The following is a 24,939-nucleotide window of genomic DNA, read 5'->3' as shown; positions in this document are numbered from 1 at the left end:
AAATGGCATGACTTTTCAAGTCATTATAGCTTAGAAACAATGACACCTCGGTGGCAAGGAGCAACCTAGTACCCAGAACTTGGCTTCTGATAACATTTTCCAATAAAAGGAACTAGGGCGGGGAGGCTGAGTGGCTCAGTTGGTTAGGTGTCATGATCCCAGGGTCCTGCGATCAAGTCCGGCATCAGGCTCCTTGCCCACTGGGGAGTCTGCTTCTCCTTCTGCTCCTCCCTCCTGCTCTGTTCTCTCTTGCTCTCTCTCTCTCAAATAAATAAAATCTTAAAAAAAAAAAAAAAAAGGAACTAGGGCTTCTTGGCGAAACTGCTGATGCCTGATCCTAGGACTGGCCCAGGAAGCATACAAGATGAGCCTGAAGCAACTTATAGTGCTAGAAGATAAGGTAGTGTGCAAAAAGAAAAGCCTACATTGATGGGGTATGTCAAAGGGACCCAGGAGCCGACTGAAAGAGCTCCTCTTGGCCAAAGTTGGAACAATTTGAGCAATAAAATAAAGTTGCATTGTATTATGATTCAAATTATAAAATATTCTTGAGTCCATACTGATATAAATACTTACTGAATAAAATAAGTAAATGAGAGAGAAGAGACAAATTTCCCATGTATAAGAATTCCAGGTAATTTATATACATTCCTTGCCCTGAAGGAGGGGAGTGTAGATTGCCACAGATGTGGCCTACACCCAGTGATTTCCTTCCAGAGAATAGAGTATGGAAAGGGATAGAAAAGGGACCTTACAGTGGAGAATCATGGCAGGTGCTACACAAGCCAAGAGAACAAGGTCAACGTTAACACTACCAAGTCCTGTTAATAGTTTGTACTCTTGTCACTGCATGATGAAAATAACACTTCTGTAGTATTTCTTCCTCTAAAACATTAATTCTATCTAATCATGAGGGGAAAACAAATAAAACAATAACAACAACACCCAAATTCCAGTAGAAAGGCATCCCACAAGATACTTGACCAGTACACTCCAAATAGGAAAAGTCATCAAAAACAAGGTAAACCTGAGAAACTGTCAGAACAGAGTCACCTCAGAAGACATGGCATTACCAACTAAATAGCATGGTCTTCAAAGGCAGGGAATATGCCCATTTTGTCTTGCATGTGATTAGTATATTCTATATGAGAAATGAAGATGCTTAAAAATGTATGCCCTTACGAAATTTACTGTCTGAAATTGCAGAGCATATTGAATATCATCACTTGAGAAAGATGATAAAACTCACGTTTGCCTGCAAATACAATCTACAGAATGATTATATCTAATTCTGTATAATGAACCCTGTATATAAACCTTTTAATCCAAATAGAAATTTAAAGTGGCAAGAGCTTCTTGATCGTCAGTTCTGTTTCAAAGCAGAATAAAGCCAGTTTTAAATTGGAGTCCCTTTCAGGTTGGTGACAGTTCGTTCAAATCCATAATGGGTCAGCCTTACATATGCATCATGCTTTTATTGGATGAAATATTTCAGCTGCATTATTTTATAGACCTTTTCTTCATTGTAGGACTTTTCAATTTATCCTACTTTAGTTTTAGGTCTTTAGGATTCTGCCAACTTTTTTTTCTTTTTCTTTTTCTTTTTTAAGAGAGGGAGGGGGTTAGGGACCAAGGGAGAGGGACAGAGAATTTTCAGTAGGCTCCAGGCTCATCACAGAGCCAGACGTGGGGCTTGATCTCACAAGCCTGAGATCATGACCTGAGCTGAAATCAAGAGTCAGATGCTTAACTGACTGAGTCACTCAGGTGCCCTAGCTTTTTTTTTTTCCCCCTAAAATAAATATTCAGTCTAGTTTTTTTATATATACCCTATTCTGCCAGCCATATTATCTTTAACTCTCTATTATGAGCACCAGTATTCTTTCCATTCTTATAACTATGGAATATGTGAGATTATCGTTCATTCCACATATTTGTCAACCAGGTTAGTAGGTGCTGCTTTTATCATTTTGACTGAATAAAGAAATTGAAAGTGGCTAAATATGTGTAAGACATTCCCACTAACATAATCTGCCTTTTCTATTTACCGTGTTTTTGGTAGCAAGTGTCTGACTGACTACATTCTTGTCTTAAAGAAGATCTACTTTTCTTAGAATTGTAGACTTTTTCTTTTTTCTTGGTGCGATGTCTGTGCTATAGAAATTTTAGCCATTGCTTGCTTTACTGCAATTCAAAGCACTGACTTGATTTCTTTTCATGTCATTGCTATTCTATATTGTTAAGGAAATGAGCCTCATTCAGAGATGTAGTCTATTTTAGTCATTTTTGAAAACTAAAGAATGAATTATTTAAAGTCAAAACACATTTCCTCTATGGAGTAATTATATATGGCTCCACAGGCTATGGCATGGAGAAATAAAATAATCCCCAGTGCATAGAGTTGCATACTAAATAATGTCCACATACTGCTCTGGGTTAACTATAAATTCTCACTAGTGTTAATTAAAAATTATGTGGCAAAGCTTCTAAACCACTCAACGGACCTTTAATTCTTCCTGATGCCCATAGTTAAACTATTTGCCATTTTCTTAGATGCCTTCTTTTCATTCTTCATATTTATACTATATTTTACTGGTAAATTATTTCTGGAAATTATGCAAGTTAAAACTTGCATTTTTATCAAATCCATGGATATTTACTACTTTTCGTCATGGAAATACTACCTGACTTTGAGTAAATTACCCTCACCTCAGGCACACCAGCTCTGTACCTATAAAAATCTATGTAACAAAGGAATTGTGAGCTTTATTTAATTTGTTGAACTAGATAAAAATAGTTTGGGACATTTAATTCACATCTCTGTGAAGGTATGAAATATCATCATTGGACTTCCTATGATTTAAAATGATATTCAAATATGTAAATTGCTATAGATTGCTTTGAGTAATATGGACTTTTAATAATATTGGTTCTTCCAGTCCTTGGGAAAGGAATATCTTTCCATTTTTTTATATCATCTTCAATTTCTGCCACCAGTATTTTATAGTTTTCAGAGTCCAGGTCTTTCACTCCTTGGTTAAGTTTCTTCCTAGGTATTTTATTATTTTGGGTACAATTGTAAATGGGATAGTTTTCTTAATTTCTCTTTCTGATAGTTTATTATTAGTGTATAGAGATGTAGCAATTTCTGTATATTAACTTTGCATCTTATGACTTTACTGAATTCATTTATTAGTTCTAGCAGTTTTTTGGTGGAGTCTTTAGTGTTTTCTATATAGAGTATCATGTCATCTGCAAATAGTAAAAGTTTTACTTCCTTACCAATCTGGATGCCTTTTATTTCCTTTTCTTGTCTGATTGCTGTGATTAGGGCTTTCAGTACTACCTTGAAAAAAAAGTAGTGAGAGTGGACATCCTAGTCCTGATCTTAGATGAGAAGCTCTCAGTTTTTCTCCCTTAAAGATGGTATTAACTGTGGATTTTTCATATATGACCTTTATTATGTTGAGGGATATGTTCCCTCTGAACCTACTTTGTTGATAGTTTTTATCATGAACGGATGTTGTACTTTGTCAGATGTTTTTTCTACATCTCTTGAGATGATTATATGGTTTTTGTCCTTGCTCTTGTTAATCTGATGTGTCATGTTGATTAATTTATGAGTAATGAACCACCCTTGCATCACAGGAATAAATGCCACTTGATTGTAGTGAATGATTTTTTTCATGTGTTGCTGGATTCAGTTTGCTAATATTTTGTTGAAGATTTTTGCATCTATGTTCATCAGAGATATGGACCTATAGTTTTCTCTTTTTGGTATTGTCTTTTTGGGGTTTCAATATCAGCAAATCTGGCCTTATAGAATGAATTTGGAAACTTTCCTTCCTCTTTTATTTTTTGGAATAGTTTGAGAAGAATTGGTATAAATTCTTTAAGTGTTTGATAGAATTTACCTGTGAAAATTGTTAAAGTGGCCATATTACTCAAAGCAATCTATAGATTTAATGTAATCCCTATCAAAATACCAATGACAGTTTTCACAGAACTAGAACAGATATTCCTAAAATTTGTATGGAACCCCAAAATACCCTAAGTAGCTGAAGCAGTCTTGAAAAAGAAGAACAAATCTGGAGGCATCACTATCCCAGATTTCAAGATATACTACCAAGACGTAGTAATCACAACAGTGTGGTAATGGCACAAAAAATAGACATATCAATCAATAGAACATAATAGAGAATCTAGAAATAAACCCACACTTATATTGTCATCTCCTACAGAGGAGGCAAGAATATACAATGGGGAAAAACAGTCCTTTCAACAAATGATTTTGGGAAAACTGGACAACTACATGGAAAAGAAAATGGACCACTTTCTTACACCATTACACAAAAATAAACTCAAAATGGATTAAAGACTTAAATATGAGACCTGAAACTATAAAACTGCTAGAAGAAAACATAGGCAACAACTTCTTTTACATCAGCCATGGAAATATTTTTCTAGATATGTCTCCTCATTCAAGAGAAACAAAAGCAAAATTAAACTCTTGTGATTAAACCAAAATAAAAAGCTTTTACACAGCAAAGGGAAAAATCAACAAGACAAAAAAAGCAGTCTACTCAATGGGAGAAAATATTTTCAAATGATATATCTGATAAGGGGTTACTATCTGAAATATATGAAGAACTTATACAACTCAATATCAAAAAAACAAATGATCATATTTAAAAAATGGACAGAGAACACATAGACATTTTTCCAAAGAAGACATACGTATGGCATGAGGACATATGAAAAGGTGTTCAGCATTACTAACCATCAAGGAATTGCAAATCAAAACAATTCCTTTATACCTGTCAGAATGGCAAAAATCATAAACAAAAATGAAACACACACACACACAAGAAATAGCAAGTGTTGACAAGAATGTGGAGAAAAAGAACCCTCATGCACTATTGGTGGGAATGAAGATTGGTACAGCCATGGTAGAAAACAGTGTAGAGGTTCCTTAAAAATTTAAAAGTAGAATTATCTTATGATCCAGTAATTCCACTACTGGATATTTTTCCAAAGCAAAAGAAAACACTAATTCAAAAAGATACATTCACCCTTAAGTTTATTGCAGCCTTATTTACAATAGTCAAGATATTGAAGCAATTCAAGTGTCCATTCACAGATGAATGGATGTGGTGTGTGTATATATGAATATACACACACACCATACCCTATATATAAAGATGTGGTACACACACACACAGACACACACACAGACACACACACACACACACTCTGGAATATTATTCAGCCATTTGCAACAACATAGATGGACCTAGAAGGTATAATGCTAAGTGGAATAAGTCAGTCAGAGAAAGGCAAATATCATATGATTTTACTCATATGTGGAATTTAAGAAACCAAAGGAAAAAAAAGAGACAAAAAAAACACAGACTCTTTTTTTTTAAAAGATTTTATTTATTTATTTGAGAGAGAGAATGTGAGAGAGAGAGAGCATGAGACGGGGGAGGGTCAGAGGGAGAAGCAGACTCCCCGCTGAGCAGACTCTTAAATACAGAGAACAAACGAATGGTTACCAGAGAGGAAGGGGGTGGGGGAGAATGGGTGAAACAGGTAAGTGGGATTAAGAATGCACTTACCACTGAGTAATGTATAGAATTGATGAATCTTTGTATTGTACACCTGAAACTAATATAACACTCTATGTTCATTATACTTCAATTAAAAAGTATGAATTTCTTTGAAAATTCTATGTTCATGCCTAAGCTCCCTTTAGATGAAACCATTATGCCTTCTGTTATTGTACCCAGATTTATGAAGCACAAACTATGGATTAGGGACTGTGTTTGGCCTAAGAAAACACATCCCAAACTCCTGCTTCTAAGGGGCTTGGAGTCTGGAGGGGCAGACAGAGCTGTAATACAACTCTTCTATGAGGTGGTAAACATTGAACATAGGAATAGAAGGGTTCTTAGGTGGCATGAAACATAGAGAACCCACCCTGGGGCTTGGTTGACAAAGAAGAGGCAAAACAAGGGGAGAGGGAAGCTATTTCCTTGAGTTTCGAGGTTGAGCAGACCTCCAGGAGCACAAGAGGGAATAGTCAGTGTAGGTAAAGGAAGTAGCGGATGTGCACACAGGAAGAGATGAAGAGCATGTGACCCGTTGGTGAGCCCTTCAGGGGTAGGATGCACCGTAGTTTAACTGCAGGTACCTACGAGGAGAGTCACAGAAAATGAGACTAGAAAACTAAGCTGGAACCCAACGCAAATCATTTTTACTGCCTGGATTAAGATTTTGGGTTTAAGGAATGGATGATTTTTTTTAATAACTTTATTGTTATGTTAATCACCATACATTACATCATTAGTTTGTGATGTAGTGTTCCATGATTCATCGTTTGTGCATAACACCCAGTGCTCCATGCAGAACGTGCCCTCTTTAATACCCATCACCAGGCTGACCCATCCCCCCACCCCCCTCCCCTCCAGAACCCTCAGTTTGTTTCTCAGAGTCCATCATCTCTCATGCTTCGTCTCCCCCTCTGACTTACTCCCCTTCAATCTTCCCCTCCTGCTATCTTCTTTTTCTTTTTTCTTAACATATATTGCATTATTTCTTTCAGAGGTACAGATCCGTGATTCATCAGTCTTGCACAATTCACAGCGCTCACCATAGCACATATCCTCCCCAATGTCTATCACCCAGCCACCCCGTCCCTCCCCCCCCCCGCCACTCCAGCAACCCTCAGTTTGTTTCCTAAGATTAAGAATTCCTCATATCAGTGAGATCATATGATACATGTCTTTCTCTGATTGACTTATTTCACTCAGCATAACACCCTCCAGTTCCATCCACGTCGTTGCAAATGGCAAGATCTCGTTCCTTTTGATGGCTGCATAATATTCCATTGTGTATATATACCACTTCTTCTTTATCCATTCATCTGTCGATGGACATCTTGGCTCTTTCCACAGTTTGGCTATTGTGGACATTGCTGCTATAAACATTGGGGTGCACGTACCCCTTCGGATCCCTACATTTGTATCTTTGGGGTAAATACCCAGTAGTGCAATTGCTGGATCGTATGGTAGCTCTATTTTCATCTGTTTGAGGAACCTCCATACTGTTTTCCAGAGTGGTTCCACCAGCTTGCAGGAATGGATGATTTTGAAAGCACAGTGTGTATAACTTGCTGAAAAATTGGATGTGGGACTGAGCAGGGACGTGTCTAGAAGTCTGCCTTGGATACCTATTCAAATCAGTAACTTATTTGAATGTATCTATAAAACTACTAAAAGGAATATTCAAATTTAAAGAAATATTATAAAAATGACTTTGTTTTTATTTTTTATTTTTTCCCCAGTGGGAGAGACTTCTGAGAGTTGCCCGGAAGCCACTGATTTTTTGTGCCACGACAAGAAGTGTGTTGCATCCCACCTTGTCTGTGACTATAAGCCAGACTGCTCTGACAGGTCTGATGAGGCTCACTGTGGTAAGTGGATCTCTCTGCTCTGATGCAGCCCATTCACTTCATTAGGAAAGTAACATACTGGCATTGATGACGGAGAGGAAATGTTCTTTTCATGCACCAGAGTAGATTTAAAATAGCCAGAACCTTTTTTTCCCAGCTTCTCTATCCACACATCCAAATCGCAGCCCTCTCAACCGTTTTACCCCCATACTAAACACCACAGCAAATCTTGTCAAAATATTTCTCAACATGTCATTGTGCAGAACTACATGGGGGGTCAGAATTTTAATCACCAGAAACTGACCTGTCTACATTTCTTCATTGGTTTTCATTTCCTTTTCCATTTTATGGAAAGATAATGCTAAAAATGAGCACTTCAAATAAATACGAGTAAATGATTAATTTTATCAATTACATTGCTCTGGGAAAAGAGAACTAGATTGGCCACATTGTTTTTTTTATTCAAACTTTAATTCAAGTGATTTTTAAAAGTCATGCATAAAACCAAGTGTGTAGTTTTCAAATATGAGCGTGTATTTAAATCCAAAAAAATTTTTTTTTGTATTTCTTATTAATGAGCCTTCATAGGGAACCTCACTACCATATAGGCTACCTGTTGCAGTTAGGGTTTGCTGCAGAGCAAACTCCCTTAAAGGTTAGTAACCTAAAAAAGTTTCATTTTGCTCTCAATTTTATGGATCAGTAATTTAGAAAAGAATCAGGGTGGCAGGTTCTCATCCACATGGCTCCAACTGGTATACCTGGAACTGGAGGGTCACTTTCGAGATGGCTTCCTCCCCTCCGGGTTTGGCACATTAGTACTCTTAAAGTCTCTCTGTCTGGCTTGACATAGTATCTCATTCTCCAGGGCAATCTAATGTAGCTTGGGCTTTCCATAACAGGGCTGTCACGGGACAGTCAGATACCTTGCATGGGGTTGGCTTTTACCAGAGTAAATGCTCTCAAGAGCAAGCATTCCAAGAGCCACAGGAAAAACAGGAAGAATTCGTATAACTTAGCCTAGGAAATTCTAGAATGTCACTCTTGGCTCTTTCTAATGGTCATGCAAATTAAAATGTCTAGCTTCAATTCAAAGAGAGAAAGGGGATAGACTCCACCTTTGGGACAATGTTATGTGTGTACAGGAAGGGAGTACCACAGAGGTCATGTTCCAGTTTTTCTTTTTAACTCAGTATCATTTTTATTCCTCAGGATCTTAGAGTAGTGATGCTTCTGAAGTGTTCATTTTATCATCTTTTTTTTGTATTTATTAATTTTCTTAAATTGTGGTAAAATGTACATAACATAAAATTGACCATTTTAACCATTTGTAACCATAATGTTCAGTGGCATTAAGTGCATTTGCATTGTTGTCCAGATACCACCACTCATCTCAAGAACATTTTTTCATCTGGAAAAACTGAAACTCTATACCCATTAAACAATTAACACCGCATTTTCTCTCCCCCGGCCCATGAAAGCCACCATTTGATTTTCTGTTTCTATGCATTTGACAATCTGGGTATGTAGTACCAATATTTGGAATCATACACTATCGGTCTAGCTGTGATAGGCTTATTTCACTTATAATAAATTTCTCAACATTAATGCTATATTTTAATTTTATTTTTTTTAATTTTTTATTGTTATGTTAATCACCATACATTACATCATTAGTTCTTGATGTAGTGTTCCATGATTCATCGTTTGTGCATAACACCCAGTGCTCCACGCAGAATGTGCCCTCTTTAATACCCATCACCAGGCTAACCCATCCCCCCACCCTCCTCCCCTCTAGAACCCTCAGTTTGTTTTTCAGAGTTCATCGTCTCTCATGGTTCGTCTCCCCTCCGACTTACTCCCCTTCATTCTTCCCCTCCTGCTATCTTCTTCTTTTTCTTTTTTCTTAACATATGTTGCATTATTTGTTTCAGAGGTACAGATCTGTGATTCAACAGACTTACACAATTCACAGCGCTCACCATAGCACATACCCTCCCCAATGTCTATCACCCAGTCAACCCAACCCTCCCAGCCCCCACCACTCCAGCAACACTCAGTTTGTTTCCTGAGATTAAGAATTCCTCGTATCAGTGAGGTCATATGATACATGTCTTTCTCTGATTGACTTATTTCACTCAGCATAACACCCTCCAGTTCCATCCACGTCGTTGCCAATGGCAAGATCTCATTCCTTTTGATGGCTGCATAATATTCCATTGTGTATATATACCACTTCTTCTTTATCCATTCATCTGTCGATGGATATCTTGGCTCTTTCCACAGTTTGGCTATTGTGGACATTGCTGCTATAAACATTGGGGTGCACGTACCCCTTCGGATCCCTACATTCGTATCTTTGGGGTAAACACCCAGTAGTGCAATTGCTGGATCGTATGGTAGCTCTATTTTCAACTGTTTGAGGAACCTCTATATTGTTTTCCAGAGTGGTTGCACCAGCTTGCATTCCCACCAACAGTGTAGGAGGGTTCCCCTTTCTCCACATCCCCGCCAACATCTGTCGTTCCCTGACTTGTTAATTTTAGCCATTCTGACGGGTGTGAGGTGGTATCTCATTGAGGTTTTGATTTGGATTTCCCTGATGCCGAGCGATGTTGAGCACTTTTTCATGTGTCTGTTGGCCATTTGGACGTCTTCTTTGGAAAAATGTCTGTTCATGTCTTCTGCCCATTTCTTGATTGGATTATTTGTTCTTTGGGTGTTGAGTTTGATAAGTTCTATATAGATTATGGATACTAGCCCTTTATCTGATATGTCATTTGCAAATATGTCCTCCCATTCTGTCGGTTGTCTTTTGGTTTTGTGCACTGTTTCTTTTGCTGTGCAAAAGCTTTTTATCTTGATGAAATCCCAGCAGTTCACTTTTGCCCTTGCTTCCCTTGCCTTTGGTGATGTTCCTAGGAAGAAGTTGCTGCGGCTGAGGTCGAAGAGGTTGCTACCTGTGTTCTCCTTTAGGATTTTGATGGACTCCTGTCTCACGTTTAGTTCTTTCAACCATTTGGAGTCTATTTTTGTGTGTGGTGTAAGGAAATGGTCCAGTTTCGTTCTTCTGCATGTGGCTGTCCGATTTTCCCAATACCATTTGTTGAAGAGACTGTCTTTTTTCCATTGGACATTCTTTCCTGCTTTGTCAAAGATGAGTTGACCATAGAGTTGAGGGTCCATTTCTGGGCTCTCTATTCTGGTCCATTGATCGATGTGTCTGGTTTTGTGCCAGTACCATACTGTCTTGATGATGACAGCTTTGTAATAAAGCTGGAAGTCCGGAATTGTGATGCCGCCATCTTTGCTTTTCTTTTTCAAGATTCCTCTGGTTATTCGGGGTCTCTTCTGGTTCCATACAAATTTTAGGATTATTTGTTCCATTTCTTTGAAAACAGTGGGTGGTATTTTGATGGGGATTGCATTGAATGTGTAGATTGCTCTAGGTAGCATTGACATCTTCACAATGTTTGTTCTTCCAATCCGTGAGCATGGAATGTTTTTCCATTTCTTTGTGTCTTCCTCAATTTCTTTCATGAGTATTTTATAGTTTCCTGAGTACAGATCCTTTGCCTCTTTGGTTAAATTTATTCCTAGGTATCTGATGATTTTGGGTGCCATTGTAAATGGGATCGACTCCTTGATTTGTCTCTCTTCTGTCTTGTTGTTGGTGTATAGGAATGCCACTGATTTCTGTGCATTGATTTTATATCCTGCTACTTTACTGAATTCCTGTGATATATTTTAATTTTAAACTAAAGTGTCAAGGAAGTGAAAATCACTGGCACTTCTTAAGACTGTACTATCAATGCTACAGTATTATAATCTTATTTTATAAACGATTATGTATTTCCTTTATAACATATGCATTCTCAAATGAAATTTATAATATATTGAAAAATACTTTCTAGTGTTCTTTTTTAAAAGCTTCTATTTAAATTTAAGTTTTTTTTCCCCTAGTGTTCTTCCTAGCTTTTTTTTCTTTTTTTTATTATGTTATGTTAATCACCATACATTACATCATTAGTTTTTGATGTAGCGTTCCATGATTCATTGTTTGTGTGTAACTTGGGACTTCCTAGCTTTTTTAAAAGCACTCCAAAAAAAAATACATTTTTTGGTACTGACTGTAAAGAACCGATTGCAATGGAGCTCGAAAAACTGCTCCAAAACATTTGTAAAATCACTATTTTCCCCACCAGGCATAACAAGTAGAGAGTATTTAGAAATCACCCGCAAAACAAAATAAAAATTCTAAAGGAAGAATAATTTGAACATGATGACATTGACATAATAAAGCAGTGAGGGGAAGGAGAGCTGTTCGCGTGCACAAAGAAAAAATAGTTACAGGAAGTAAGTTTTCTTCCTCTCATTTCAAGATGCACATGTATTGAACATAGTCCTATAAAATAAATAAATAAATCTTTAAAATCAAACAAACAAAAAAACCCAAATATTATATTCTTCCATTTATTGCTATTCTTAGTATGGGCTAGGAACAATTTTCTAAATGTTGAATAAACAGAAAAATGAATAAGACATCGACTTAGACTTAAGCAACTCACTTTCTACTATTGGGGAGGGGCAGGAGGATATATTCAAATAGAGTGTTCTTTGCTTTCTGAAAAAGTTGGTTATAAAAGAATTCTGATTACTTTTGGAATGTAACAAGTGCTATTAATAATAAGGTTATCACAGTGTATTTGAGGAGTGCCGATGAAGAATAGTGGGTGTGTGCACCTGTAAATATCGGCTTGTGAAACCTAAATAGTCACTAAGTATTTTGGTTTTTCGAATGTGAATGCTGCTTTTCTTTTTTTCCCCCTTGGCTTCACTCATTTTTCCTCTCAGGCTCCTTTATATTATTTTTATTTTTCCCACAGCTATTTGAAGTATTGATGTAAAAATACACAAAGGCAGTTTTGATTTTCAGAACCTGCGTCAGTTGCACACTCATATTTCTTAGTGTTCAACTTCAGTGGACAACTACATGCAGTATTTGATTTTATTAAAATTAAAACAATATGTTGACAAATGAAATAGTCGCTTTCCTTAAGACCTTTGATAGGCTTTGTTCACATCCAAAAGGAACACTACACAACGCACATGGGTATACCAGTGACATTGATTCTGCAAAGTGACTTCATCACTTATTTTATGTTGATAGTCTTTTGGATACACTGGAGGCATCGGGGTTAGATTCTTGCAATCCGATAAACCTGCTGTGGATGACAAAATAAATTACAAAATGTTCAAAATGGCCTTTGGAGAAATATAAGGAAAAAATGGACCTTTGGTTTATTAAACTGAAGTCTTCATTTTGATGCTGACCCTCCTGTGTTGAGCAGTTATTTAAATTCTCGGGGACTTGTTTCCTCATCTTTATATTAGGTAGAATCATATCCATTCTGTATAGTACTCTGAGAATTAAATGACATAAATAACATATTTGTTCAGTCTTTTAGGATTAATAATGTTAGCCTCTTTCATTTCATTATTTTTAGACTCTCTTGAAATTTGTCAGTCATGGTGGATGTTATTATATATACTTTATATACTTATCAGAAAATAAACTCATTCCTCATAAGTAAATTTTTACTGTAGGTTATAAACAAAGATAAATTTTTCTTTTGCATCTCTAACTCCCGTTGCAAAAATTCATGGTTTAGAATAAATGAAATCGATTCTTTTTAGAAGAAACACTTAAGTAAAAAAATGTGCTCTTTTCTTACATGGAACAAAATTATTACCTAAAGCCTGTGTTAAGTGTGCCTTGTACTCTAGGCTGGGGATGTGCAGGGTATGGATGTGTGCATTCTCTGCTGCCTTTTACAACAGTTACAAATATCAGGGGTGCCTGGGTGGCTCAGTTGGCAGCAGCCTTCGGCTCAGGTCATGATCCTGGAGTCCTGGGATCGAGCCCCATGTTGGGCTCCCTGCTCAGCAAGGAGCCTGCGTCGCCCTCTCCCTCTGCCTGCCGCTCCCCCTGCTTGTGCTCTCTTTCTCTGTCAAATAAATAAATGAATAAATAAATAAAAATAAATAAATAAATAAATAAATAAATAAATATATTTAAAAACAAACAAAACCCCCAAATATCATTATCCAGTCAGAGCCTTCTTTCCCACTGAACCCACAGTCTTCAAAATCCTTCTCAATGCAGCATTCTATGAAGTCATTTCATGCTGAGGAGAAAGTATTAAATATCCCTGTATTATGCATTGTGGCATAGCAAAATAAGGTGAATATGTGAATATGATGAACTAAAAATAATTATGGGGCTAGCTCTTAAAAAATATATAGGTAAGTTGATTAATATTTACACTAGCCATATCACTGTATAGCTGAATACCATACCACTGGGAAAATGCCATTTGTTTAAATGTTGCTGGTAATGCTTTTAAGTCTAATCCAGGAATCATGACAAAGATCACAATTTAGAAAATATTTTATCAAAAGCAATAACCATTTTGAAGATACCAACCACATAATCATCATTAAGAAATATTACAAAGTTCCTCATATCATTTATGATTTAATAGGTATATATGCAACCACTCTGGGCAGTAGTAATACTGCCCACATAGAAACATTTATAGTAATTCGATGGTAAATTGTTACAGTGACAGTCCACAATAAAGAAGTAATGAATTTCCAAATGAGTAGTAATAACTATAATCGCTGTTAAGGGCCATAAAACCCACATGCACACATACTCTGGCGTGGTCTGGAAAGGGAAAGATAGGATGTAAGTTGAACATTCAAAGACAAGTATGATTTGCTAGACGGAATGAAGAAGACACATTAATTAATATACTTGTAGCAGAAACTTCAGCGTCCACGAGCTTAACATCAAGGTGATTCCTGTTAGTTTTGTGTTTCTTTGTGTTTCTTAAAAACAGAACTCCCAATTTTATTTGCGGTGGCTTGTGACCAACTACAAATACCATCTTTCCAAACTTCCTTGTAGCTGACAGAAGCCAATGAGATACACATGGGAATTTGGGAAAGGTGTCTCTCTTAGAAGGAAAAACACCAGACTAGAAAAAAAGTGTCTTCTCCTTTCCTCTTCTCACTTCTTTCCATGCCTTGAACATATGTGATACAAGGAAGTACCACAGTCATCTTGCAACCATGAATGAGCAGGAGGATGACAAGATGACAGAAAGAACAGATGGAAAATATGTGCTTCACAACCACACAGTTGAACCACAATACTAACTTTAAATGGACAACTTCCTGGCTTCTATTTAATTGAGATGAATTAATTCCTGTCTGTTTCAGCTCCTAATACTTGAGTTTTCAGTTGCTTGGAACCAACCAATTTTTAACTAATACAATAAGGAAACTGTATTATCTCCAGTAGCAAGAGGTCAAAAGCAAGGAATCCTAGAGTTGGTTGATTTTAGCAACTTCAGTTATCAAAAATTAGAACTACGTGGATTCCTTCCTTCTTTATCCTGTGCCATCTTCATGTAACTGTGTAATAAAGTCAAATACCCATATAATCTCTTCAGTCCCATAGATCACATCTTTACAGTGGTATCCTGAGAAAGAATAAATGGATTTTCTGTCTTGATTTGTTTTTAAGAACAAGGCAAACTTTTCCTAGGTGCCTTTTCCACAATAAGGCTCAATGTCTAGAATTGTATTCCAGGCTAAACTAAAGAGAGAACAATGCTCATCACGATTGCTTAGATAACTTACAAGTCATCTCTGGCTTACTGAATGAAAGAAGGTGATAGTCAAAATAGCAGCTCTGTCCTCTACAAGAGAGGGAAAGAATGAATGATTAATGAACCCCCAAATGCTAGAGAAAACATTCCAAAAATAGAGGAAAGTAGTCCTAAACATAAAAGTTGAAAAAAAATCAGTTTTTATTTAAGAAATAATTGTCTGAAAAATTTAGTTGGCAGAGAGGCAATTTTAAGATTCAGTTTCAAAAACATTTTGCATCAAAGGAAAGGTTATTGTATGCAAGGCAAGGGGTTTAGGAGAGTGTATTCAAACAATGTGAAAAACCTGATATTTTGAGCAATGGAAATAATACAAGAGCATTCTTAAAGATGATTAATGTGGTTTGGGTTTGTAAAGCTGATCAGTGAAGGCTACTTGAAAAAAAAAAATAGACTCAAAATAAACCAGGGGCTTGGTCCAATGGAACTGGAACAGGGGTTATAAACTTCAAGGGAAGGAGAGAGTTAAGTTCTCAAAGAGAGAATCTACAGGTGTTGGTGATAGATTGAATATGGGAATGAGGAATGCAGAACCAAAGATAAGTCCAAAGGTAGAGTTTTAAACAGAGAGAGAAGATTCATGCTCTGAACTTAATCAATAATCTCAGGGAGAAGAACTCATTTGGAGAGGTGAATGATGAGTTCATTTTAGGCTTTTTGATTTTGTGACGACAGTTGCATATTCTAAGTGGAGTATTCAACAAGCATTTGAGGATAAACACCTGTATTCCATCCTGGCTGTAGATTTGTAGGCCATCTGCATTAAAGTGTGAAGGACCATGGGAAAGGATGAGTGAAAGCTATACAGAGTGAGAAATTTAAGCATATAAAATTCAATCAAGAGGGGCACCCTGGCTATGTCTGCAAGTTGTAAGAAAGGAATTGGTAGAAAATGTGAGTTTGAAGGACCTGGAAAAGCTCTCTAACTGAAATTAATGGAGCCATAGAATGCTAGTAGCTATAGAATGCTTGATAAGGTGCTGAGATCATAAACTGGGACTAGCCCTAGAGAAGAGAAAGGAAAAAATGACATAATTTAGAGATAGAATGAAATATAAGAGAATTTATCCTGATTGTATCTGTATCTTTAGGGTCGTACATAAAATCATGTTAGATAAGGTGGAACAGAAGGTTCAAGGGTGGTTACAGAGAATCAAAAAGGATATAGAATAATTATTGTAGGTCCTGTGTGTTAGGGAGTCAGTTATGTAGAAATGCAATAGTGCAAAACCTGTATGTGACATCATTCTAAAGAACACATAATGGCTGTTTTGTGTTTATATTGGAAGATTCTGCATGTTTGCAGTTGTGTTAGCTAAACACTTAGAGAACTAGATTTCTTTTAGCCATATTGCATGGCATAGTATAAACTTATTTATATCATGATACTAAAAAGATAAACTTAAGGAGGGGATATAGAGAGCCCATAAATAAGCATGTAAAATTAAATGCATTATATGCCATGTCGAATGAATGCAAGAAATGCATATAATTAAAAATGATTCTAGATTTTAGGGATAAGATGCAATCATGCCTGAGAAGTGAAATACTGATATTTAATGAAAATATTGTCAGGAATCCAGAAGATTTTCTATAGAATTGTTTAAAGCTTTGTTTTCAATATGTTTGGCATCCATTTTAACAGCAAGATTTTCTTCTGATGCAATTTCTTTATGCTAGTATTAGTTTTATGTTAAGAAGAAGTTATGAACGGGGAACCATCTGGAAAAGAAATATTAAAAGCAACATAAATGTCATCTTTCTAAAAAGGAAGGAAAAGTCAATAACAATTTCAATTGATTCATACTGGTTAAATCACACAATCATTCTGTCTATACAATACAGTTTTACAGTGAATGCTCAAAAATAATAACTGCTCTGCAAAAAAAATTAAAGAAAAGTGAAAGCAGATATCAATTGTATTATGATGGTAGTTTTCACAGATGACTAAGTAGTAGACTTTCAGCTATTATCTGGTAATTTTTCTCTTTATGAATAACTTAACTTTTAATGAGTTATCAATCAGCACTTAGAACTTTTTTTCAGTATTTAGTGACTAGCTCTGAAATGTTGTATGCGGTTGGTTAGTATGGTATGCTGAGAAGGTTTGTGTCCTCTACTGTTTACTACTTCTCCAAAGACACCTTTTTTTTTAGTTAATGACTTTGCCCTTCTAATGGTCTATGCTGTCCAAACACCAGCATGAACACAGGGACTGAATTAAACTAACAGACAACTGAAGCTGTTGATTTATTTGATCTGACTTATCTGTATTATCATAATATTATGTTAATTGCTCATGTGTAGATGCAGTTTTATCTATCATCTATAATATTATTAACCAATCCATACAACTTCTTCATGGATAAATGACAATATTCATGTGCTGCCTCTAGATTTTCTGATAAAAAAAAAAAGATACAGTGTACAATTGAAATTACCAATGGATGCAAATGTCCTGGTTCTTTAAATTTATTAATAAGTAATTAAAATAGGCAGGCACTGATTCTGAACAATCACAAATGTAGTATAATACCATCTTCATTTCCTTAGGCCATTATACAAGCACAGCAGGAAGTTGCAATTTTGAAACTTCAGGAAACTGGACCACAGCCTGCGGTCTTACTCAGGACTCTCAAGATGACTTGGACTGGGCCATTGGCACCAGAATTCCTGTCGAAACATCTAGTCCAGACATTGATCACACCCCAGGTAAGTCTAGCAGAGATTCCCAGGCTAAGTAATGCACCCCTGGCTTAACCATTTGAGTGAATATCAGAGATCATTCCTTGTGTCTGTGTGTGGGTAGAGTTGAATAGGCTTCATGAAAACAGAGTTAATCCTTCTTTGTAACCTCTGAATTATTGAATAGACCCAGAACTGACCTTGCTACTACAGCAAGGAAATCCACGACTCCTGTTTTAAGAGACTCACAGATTTTATTTACTCAACAAGTAGGGGACATTCAGGTGAATGCATGCAGTAGGCAGAAGTTAGCAGTGATGAGTTCTCTTGCAGTCACAGTGTCCAGCAGCTGGCCACCAGTGTTGTTCCAGTCCCTCTGAAGTGTAGGGGCCGAAATGTAAAAGGTAAGTGGTGATGGAAGGAATGAACATCAACAAACTCTTGACAGGGTTTGCCTCCTTCCTTGTGATTTGAAATTAATGGAATCCTTAATGGTTTTACAGGTAATAAGGTCAGAGCAGAAGTAAGCTTGTATTCTTATTTACTTTTACCCTGAAGTCTTGCCTACTGAGGACTTCCCTCCCCCCCACCTTAGGAATCTAACTTTTGTTAGGGATAAAAAATCATTTTAGAGACAAATTTTCTCAGGGATAAAATCTAGCTTTTCTTAGGGATTAAAAAAAAAATAACCTGAGATATTTGTGATGGTTACTTTTACGTGTCAGTTTGGGGGTGTCTTTGGATGAGGTTAACATTTGAATCAGTGAACTTTGAGTAGATTACCCTCCATAATGTGGGGGTGGGGTGAGGGGGCTCATCCAATCAGTTGAAAGCCTAAATGGAACAAAAAAGACTGGCCTCCCTGAGCAAGAGGTAATTAATTCCCCCCGAGGATGCATTCGGACTTCATCTGCCCTGTTGGTTTTCCTCATCTCCAGCCCGCCAGCCCACACTGCGGATTAGGGGCTTACCAGCCTCTGCAATCACATGAGCCAACTCCGTATGTAAATGTCTTTCTAGATTCATACATATTTTATTGGTTCTGCTTCTCTGGAGAACTCTAATACAATATCACTCAAAACAGTTGAAGCATAGGCATGATGAAAAAGAACAAGATTATAATGGAATTAATTAAAATGACTTTTCAAAGGAAAAGTATGCAAGATTGTCTCGGCCATTTTTATGACTCGCAAAAAGAGAAGAATACTTGTATTATTTATATATTCAGGCAGATTGAAAACATCATGACATTCAATTACAGCCTACGTGTTCAGTTTTGTTTGAAAGTTGGCCCCTAATGCATCTCCAGATTGAGTATTCTTACTCCTTTTGACCTGCCAAATTGTTATTTCCTCTTCCTCACTAAGAGTGGTTTGGGTTTTTTTGTTTTGTTTAAAGCATGAAGTTAGTATACACAAGATTAGAGGTTAATGGAACCGGATAGGGAATCAAGACACTGAGGTCAGTAATTAGGAGGGTTTAATATATAACAGAGATCAATTCAAGGGGGAAAAAGATATAGTCTTTATTAGTATGGTGTTGGCATATCTGGTTATATAGCTAAAATGAAATGACATTAAGCCCCAGTTTTACTTTTGTGCATTTTATATACAGAAATATATTCGGATGGAGTAAAGACTTAAATGCAACAAGTAAAAACAATAAAATTCTTGCAAGAAAACAGAGGGTAAACTATGTGCAGTGTAAAAACATGATCTCACTTCCAAAAGCTCAGAAGCTGCAAAAGAAAAGATGCACATATTTGATGGTGAAAATTCCATAAGCAAAATCAACAGGCAAACAGTAGGTTAGAAAAACATTTTTTGTGTGTCAATTACAAGTAGGATACATATAGATAACTCTTATCTTAGAGACTAACTGGAGATGAAAATTTTAACAACCAGGAAAGATCTGTATAACTCATTCACAGATGATCAAATTCAAATAATCAACAAAATATTAAATGATGCGCAAGTCCACAAGTCATCAGAAAAATATAAATCAAAATAAAAAGATGGGGAAAGGTTTTCAAAAGCCACCAATAGATGGCTGAGAAATGGAGAGCAGGTAGCTAGAGAAGGATACTCATCCATGGTTATGGGAAATTTTCCATTTTGGAAAGCATTCTGACCATACAGAAATAAAAGGACCACCACATAAGCATGCATGTATAAAGATATTTGCCTCAGCATTGTTTGTAGTTGAAAATAATGGGAAATAAAATGAATGTCCCTCATGCATACAATCATTTATTTGTTCCCTTGTTCATTCATTCATTGGCCTGTTGAATGCTAGGCACTGTTCTAGGTGCTGGGGATACATTAGTGAGTAAAACACAATCGCCACAGTGGAGTTCATATTCTAGAAGGAGGGAAAAGCTAATTGAATTAACATGGTAAGTAAATAACGTATGTGGTCCATTAGAAGTTGAGTGGAAAAAGGAACAGAGTAAGTAGGATTGAGAAGGCGTATGGATGGTTAGGGAAGGATTCCAGTTTCTAGGCTGGTCAGTTAGGCTGTGGTGAGAAAATGCCATTCAAAGAAGACTTGAAGGAGGTGACTAGTGAGCCTTTTGGATTCCTAAGCAAGAGTATTGCGGTCAGAGGGAGCGGGCCAGTGCCAAATGCGCTGAGATCAGAGTATGCCCGATGGGTGTGCCCCAGGCCCCGAGTGATGTTTTAGGTGATCTAATGAATTACTGTGGTGCTGTCCTGTATGATGTTTGGCCATCTTTCTGGCCTCTAGCCACTAGATACCAATAGCGTTCATCTCCTTGCTATTGACAACTCAAAAGGTTTTTATTTTTTTTAAAGATTGTATTTATTTATTCATGAGAGACAGAGGGAGAGAGAGAGAGAGAGAGAGAAAGAAGCAGGCTCCCAAGGAGCAGGGAGCCCGATGCGGGACTCGATCCCAGGACTCTGGGATCACGACCTGAGCCGAAGGCAGACGCTTAACCATCTGAGCCACCCAGGCGCCCCTCAAAAGGTCTTTAAAAATTGCCAGCTATCCCCAGGGGACACCATCGCCCCCGTTTGGGAACCTAGAGGAACAACCTGGAGGCAGTGTAACTTGTTAAGTCCACAGCATGTAATATCATGCAGCCACTAAAAAGAGAAAGTTTAGCACTATACAGTTAATGTGTAGGCATTTCTAAAACATAATTGTTTAGGATTTTATTTATTTGAGAGAGAGAGAGAGAAAGCACAAGCTGCAGAGGGAGAGGGAGAAGCAGGCTCCCCGCTGAGCAAGGAGTCTGATGCGGGACTTGATCCCAGGACCCTGAGATCATGACCTGAGCCAAAGGCAGACGCTTAACCAACTGAGCCATCCAGCCACCCCCCCCCAAAACATATTATTAAAGGCATAAAGCAATACACAAAATGATTCTATAGTATGGTCCATTTTTTTCGTAAAACAATGACTAATGCCCCCTTATTTGTGCACATGTCTAACTCTACATAGGTATCTCTATGAATAACTATGTGAGCATGGAGAGAAAGATAAAAAAAAGGATATATGGGTTTATTAGCCTGGATTACTTGGATGAGTGATAAGGTTGGAGTAGAGGAGAGGGAGAATAAATCTAAAAATAAAAAGAAAATAAGTAAAACAGGAATTGCACCTGAAAAGAAAATCTAACATACATGATGGTAGCACCTACATGTGTCTGTAGAAACTGTGGTGGGTATTTTTAAGTTTTACCATGGAAAAACCCTGAACAATGATCTTTTTGTTCTCTTAATATTGATTTTTTTCTTCAATATTTCTTTTCATCAATTTTACATCACTAAGTAATACATCTTTTCTTAAACACTTAAATGTATAAATAAGCAGAAAAAAGAAAAAAAGCTTCTCTAGTAATCTCAATAGAGTGATATAATCATCTGTAAGCTTTATATTTGTATATCTTGCCATTCTTTCTTAATGCACACATTTTCAAATAAAAATAGGTTTCCATTGGATTCAGTAATTTGATAAATATGCTATGACCAAGTTTATATGTTATGAAATATTTTTAACATGATATTCTACTTTTTGGATATAGCATAATTTATAAAAATTATCTAAGGGTAAACTCTTAAATTATTTCCTAACACTTTCACTGTAGTAAACATCACGACAGTGAAAATACATTTAGATGATTTTTTTTTTACTTTTATGATAGTTCCTGAGGATAAATACTTTTCTTTCTTGAGAATTTATGAGAAATAAACCAATTTTCATTTTTGCTGCTAAGATCTCAACAGTCACATTTAGATGTAATGTCTGTGAGGTCTCCTGATAACATCTGCAGCAATCTTTCCTTATCTTAAGACAGTATTTGGAAACTACAGAGCACGTCTGCCCGTATACTACTACTAATGGTACAAAAGTATAGTAGGCTCAGTTTAGGAAAAGATAAAAGTATATAATCATCGGATGTGGGAAATGTTCTGTGCATTGTTCAATGAGACAAACATGAGTGCTCAATTGATACCTTTTAATGGAACAGCTAAAGACTATTAATGGCTGCATAATCTTTTTTGAACTTTTATAGCTTGTGTGAGTTCATGAAAGTCCACATGAAAAGTTTCGAATCTGGTCATTATGCAATATTGTATACAAGTAATGTCCACAGATAAAGAAAAGTAATCATTCTGACAGAATACTTTATTATCCTCCCTGTTAATTAATCACTACTTGAGACAGTATATTTTTACAGAGTACTCTCTTCAAAGCAGTCCGATTATATCATCCTTTCTACACTAATACGGCTCACTGAACTTGTGTAGGTATCTCTGAAAAAAATGGGCCGCTAAATAAATTGTAAGGACATTAATTAATTTTGACCCTCTGGGAAAAACAAAATTCTTTATGAGAAGGCCAACAGATTCAAAGAACCTACAGTCTATTTCTAAACATCTCAACGTTGCTGTTAATTAAAACTGTATTTATGGATCTTTTCACTTATTGTTACCAAGATGAAGAATTCGATCCATAAGGAGGACATTTTCAATGCCCATCACAGGCCTATTTATGAGCCTTTTTGGAGTCATTGCGGAAGCTGTGGAGGGAAACTTGCAGACATTAATCCACTCTCATGTGCACATGAATAGTGTTTAGGCTTAGTATATACAGGCTTTAATGGCAAGAGTGACATTTGGGTGACATGAACTAACGAAGGTATAAAACAAAAGCTGCTGTCTCTTTTTTTTTTTCCCTTTCTTCACAACTTTATTTTCCTTTTCGTGGTATAATTGACCATATCCACAATTAAATTCTAATATCTGGAAGGATAGGAGTCATATTTTTTGCTATTTTTATATTCCCTTCAGCACTGAAGATGGAAAAGTGCTTGATAATACTTGTGTAGGTCTCATGTTACCTGTCTGTGTCCTTCTGTGTTTATTTATTGCAAAGTATTTTGAATTAATTAATGCAACAAGCATTTCCTGAGTGCCTATTACATACACAATGTGTTGGTAACTAAGGGTATGAGGTAAGGAGTTGTTTGTAAAATAACTGGGATGAAATATTCTGCCCGATATAACCCACAGGAAGTTACTATTGTACAATTATATATTCACAGCATAAGGTCAAAAAATATTCCAAACTATCTTAGTGATACTAATGCTCTAATGTATATAATGAAGTTTTAAAGTACTAAGTGTTCAACAAAGATAACTTACTTGATACTTGAGTTGACAGAGCCCTGGAGGCTAGGCCGATGATAATTATACTTCCTTTTGAGTAGATGGTGCAGGTACTATTATTATTATTCCTACAGTTGAGGAACCAAAAAAGCTAAATGACTTGTCTTAGCCTGTATAATGAGTAACAAAGCCAGAACTGAAGCCCTGGTGTATGGAGCCTAATCCAAGCCCACTCCAGGACCTCCCGGTAGCAGGCTTTGTCCTTAATGTATATTCACTATTGTGTTGTATCCTATAGAGAAAGTGTGAGGAAATAATTTAGGAGTTTACCATTAGATACTTTCATAAATCATGAATCTCCTTCCTCTATATTTGGGGCCACTTAACTTCTCTTTCAGTCTAGGTGATATTACCATCTCATTCTGGTCTCAGAGTGGAGGGAAACCCTCATATTCATTTGCTTGGGAGGGTTGGGGCTTGACCAAGGATATGGAGTTAGAGATATAAAAGCAAGCCTTCGCTCACAATTTACCAGACTGCTCACTTTGATCTTACTCCTATACACTCATACACATGAGAGAGCTAATAATGGTACTGTAACACATTTTTTAAATCATCACATTTAAAATCCAATCATTGGACCAGCAATTTTTGAGATATTCCAGGAAGTGGGGAAGGAGGCTGTTGGGATCAGAATGGGTGGATAAAAACGGCAGAAATTCCAGCCCAGGGAAATAGGGTTTGTTCTAGGTCTTCCCAAAGAAGCTACATAGATATTCTAAGATCCAAATAAAAAATACTCTTCTGGACAGCATTGTGTCTCCCTAAAATTCATACGTTGAAGCCCTAACCCCCAATGTGACAACATTCCAAGACAGGGCAGAAAGGTAAATAATGAGGTTTTAAGTGTGGGTCCCGAATCCAGTAGGACTAGAGTCCTTATAAAAAGAGGAAGGGGCACCAGGGATGTACATACACGGAGGAAAGACCCCGTGAGGCGACAAGGAGAAGCCTCTAAGCCAAAGAGGGAAGCCTCAGGAAAACCAACCCTGCCAACCCCTCCATCTTGGACTTTAAGCCTCCAGAACCATGAGAAAATCACTTCCTGTTGTTTAAGCCGCCCACTCTGTGGTATTTTGTTATGGCAGGTTGAACCGACTTATACAAATACGAACAAAGGTTGTGAAGAATTCTTCAGAGTAACTCACTGGAAACCAGCGCTCAGATCACCTGGCAGAGTTGGAAATTTGGCCCTACTTCCTGCATTCCCTCCCCTGACCACAGAAGGGCTTTTTCTCACAAAGTATAATCAGAAAGCTGTCATGTTACTGAATTCCTGTATGAGTTCTAGCAGTTTTGGGGTGGAGTCTTTTGCGTTTTCCACATAAAGTATCATATCATCTGCAAACAGTGAGAGTTTGACTAC

At 36.8% G+C, this 24,939-nt stretch overlaps 1 protein-coding gene across 1 annotated transcript in view; it reads left to right on the top strand.

Moving 5' to 3' along the window:
• The window catches only part of MALRD1 (MAM and LDL receptor class A domain containing 1), a gene marked incomplete at its 5' end in the record, with an annotated part of 844,763 nt that overhangs the window by 606,765 nt on the left and 213,059 nt on the right, over positions 1-24,939 (top strand). The window contains 2 exons of the mRNA XM_073885547.1: positions 7,346-7,474; positions 17,746-17,904. Coding sequence (XP_073741648.1) covers positions 7,346-7,474; positions 17,746-17,904 — 288 coding nt within the window. The remainder of the gene's footprint in view (positions 1-7,345; positions 7,475-17,745; positions 17,905-24,939) is intronic.

This window comes from Callorhinus ursinus, unplaced genomic scaffold, assembly GCF_003265705.2.
Source record: "Callorhinus ursinus isolate GAN/ISIS: 27379988/994484 unplaced genomic scaffold, GSC_fseal_2.0 scaffold63, whole genome shotgun sequence".
Taxonomy (NCBI): Eukaryota; Metazoa; Chordata; class Mammalia; order Carnivora; family Otariidae; genus Callorhinus; species Callorhinus ursinus.
The sequence above is the reverse complement of the archived record's forward strand: the minus strand, read 5'-3'. Positions and strand labels throughout refer to the sequence as shown.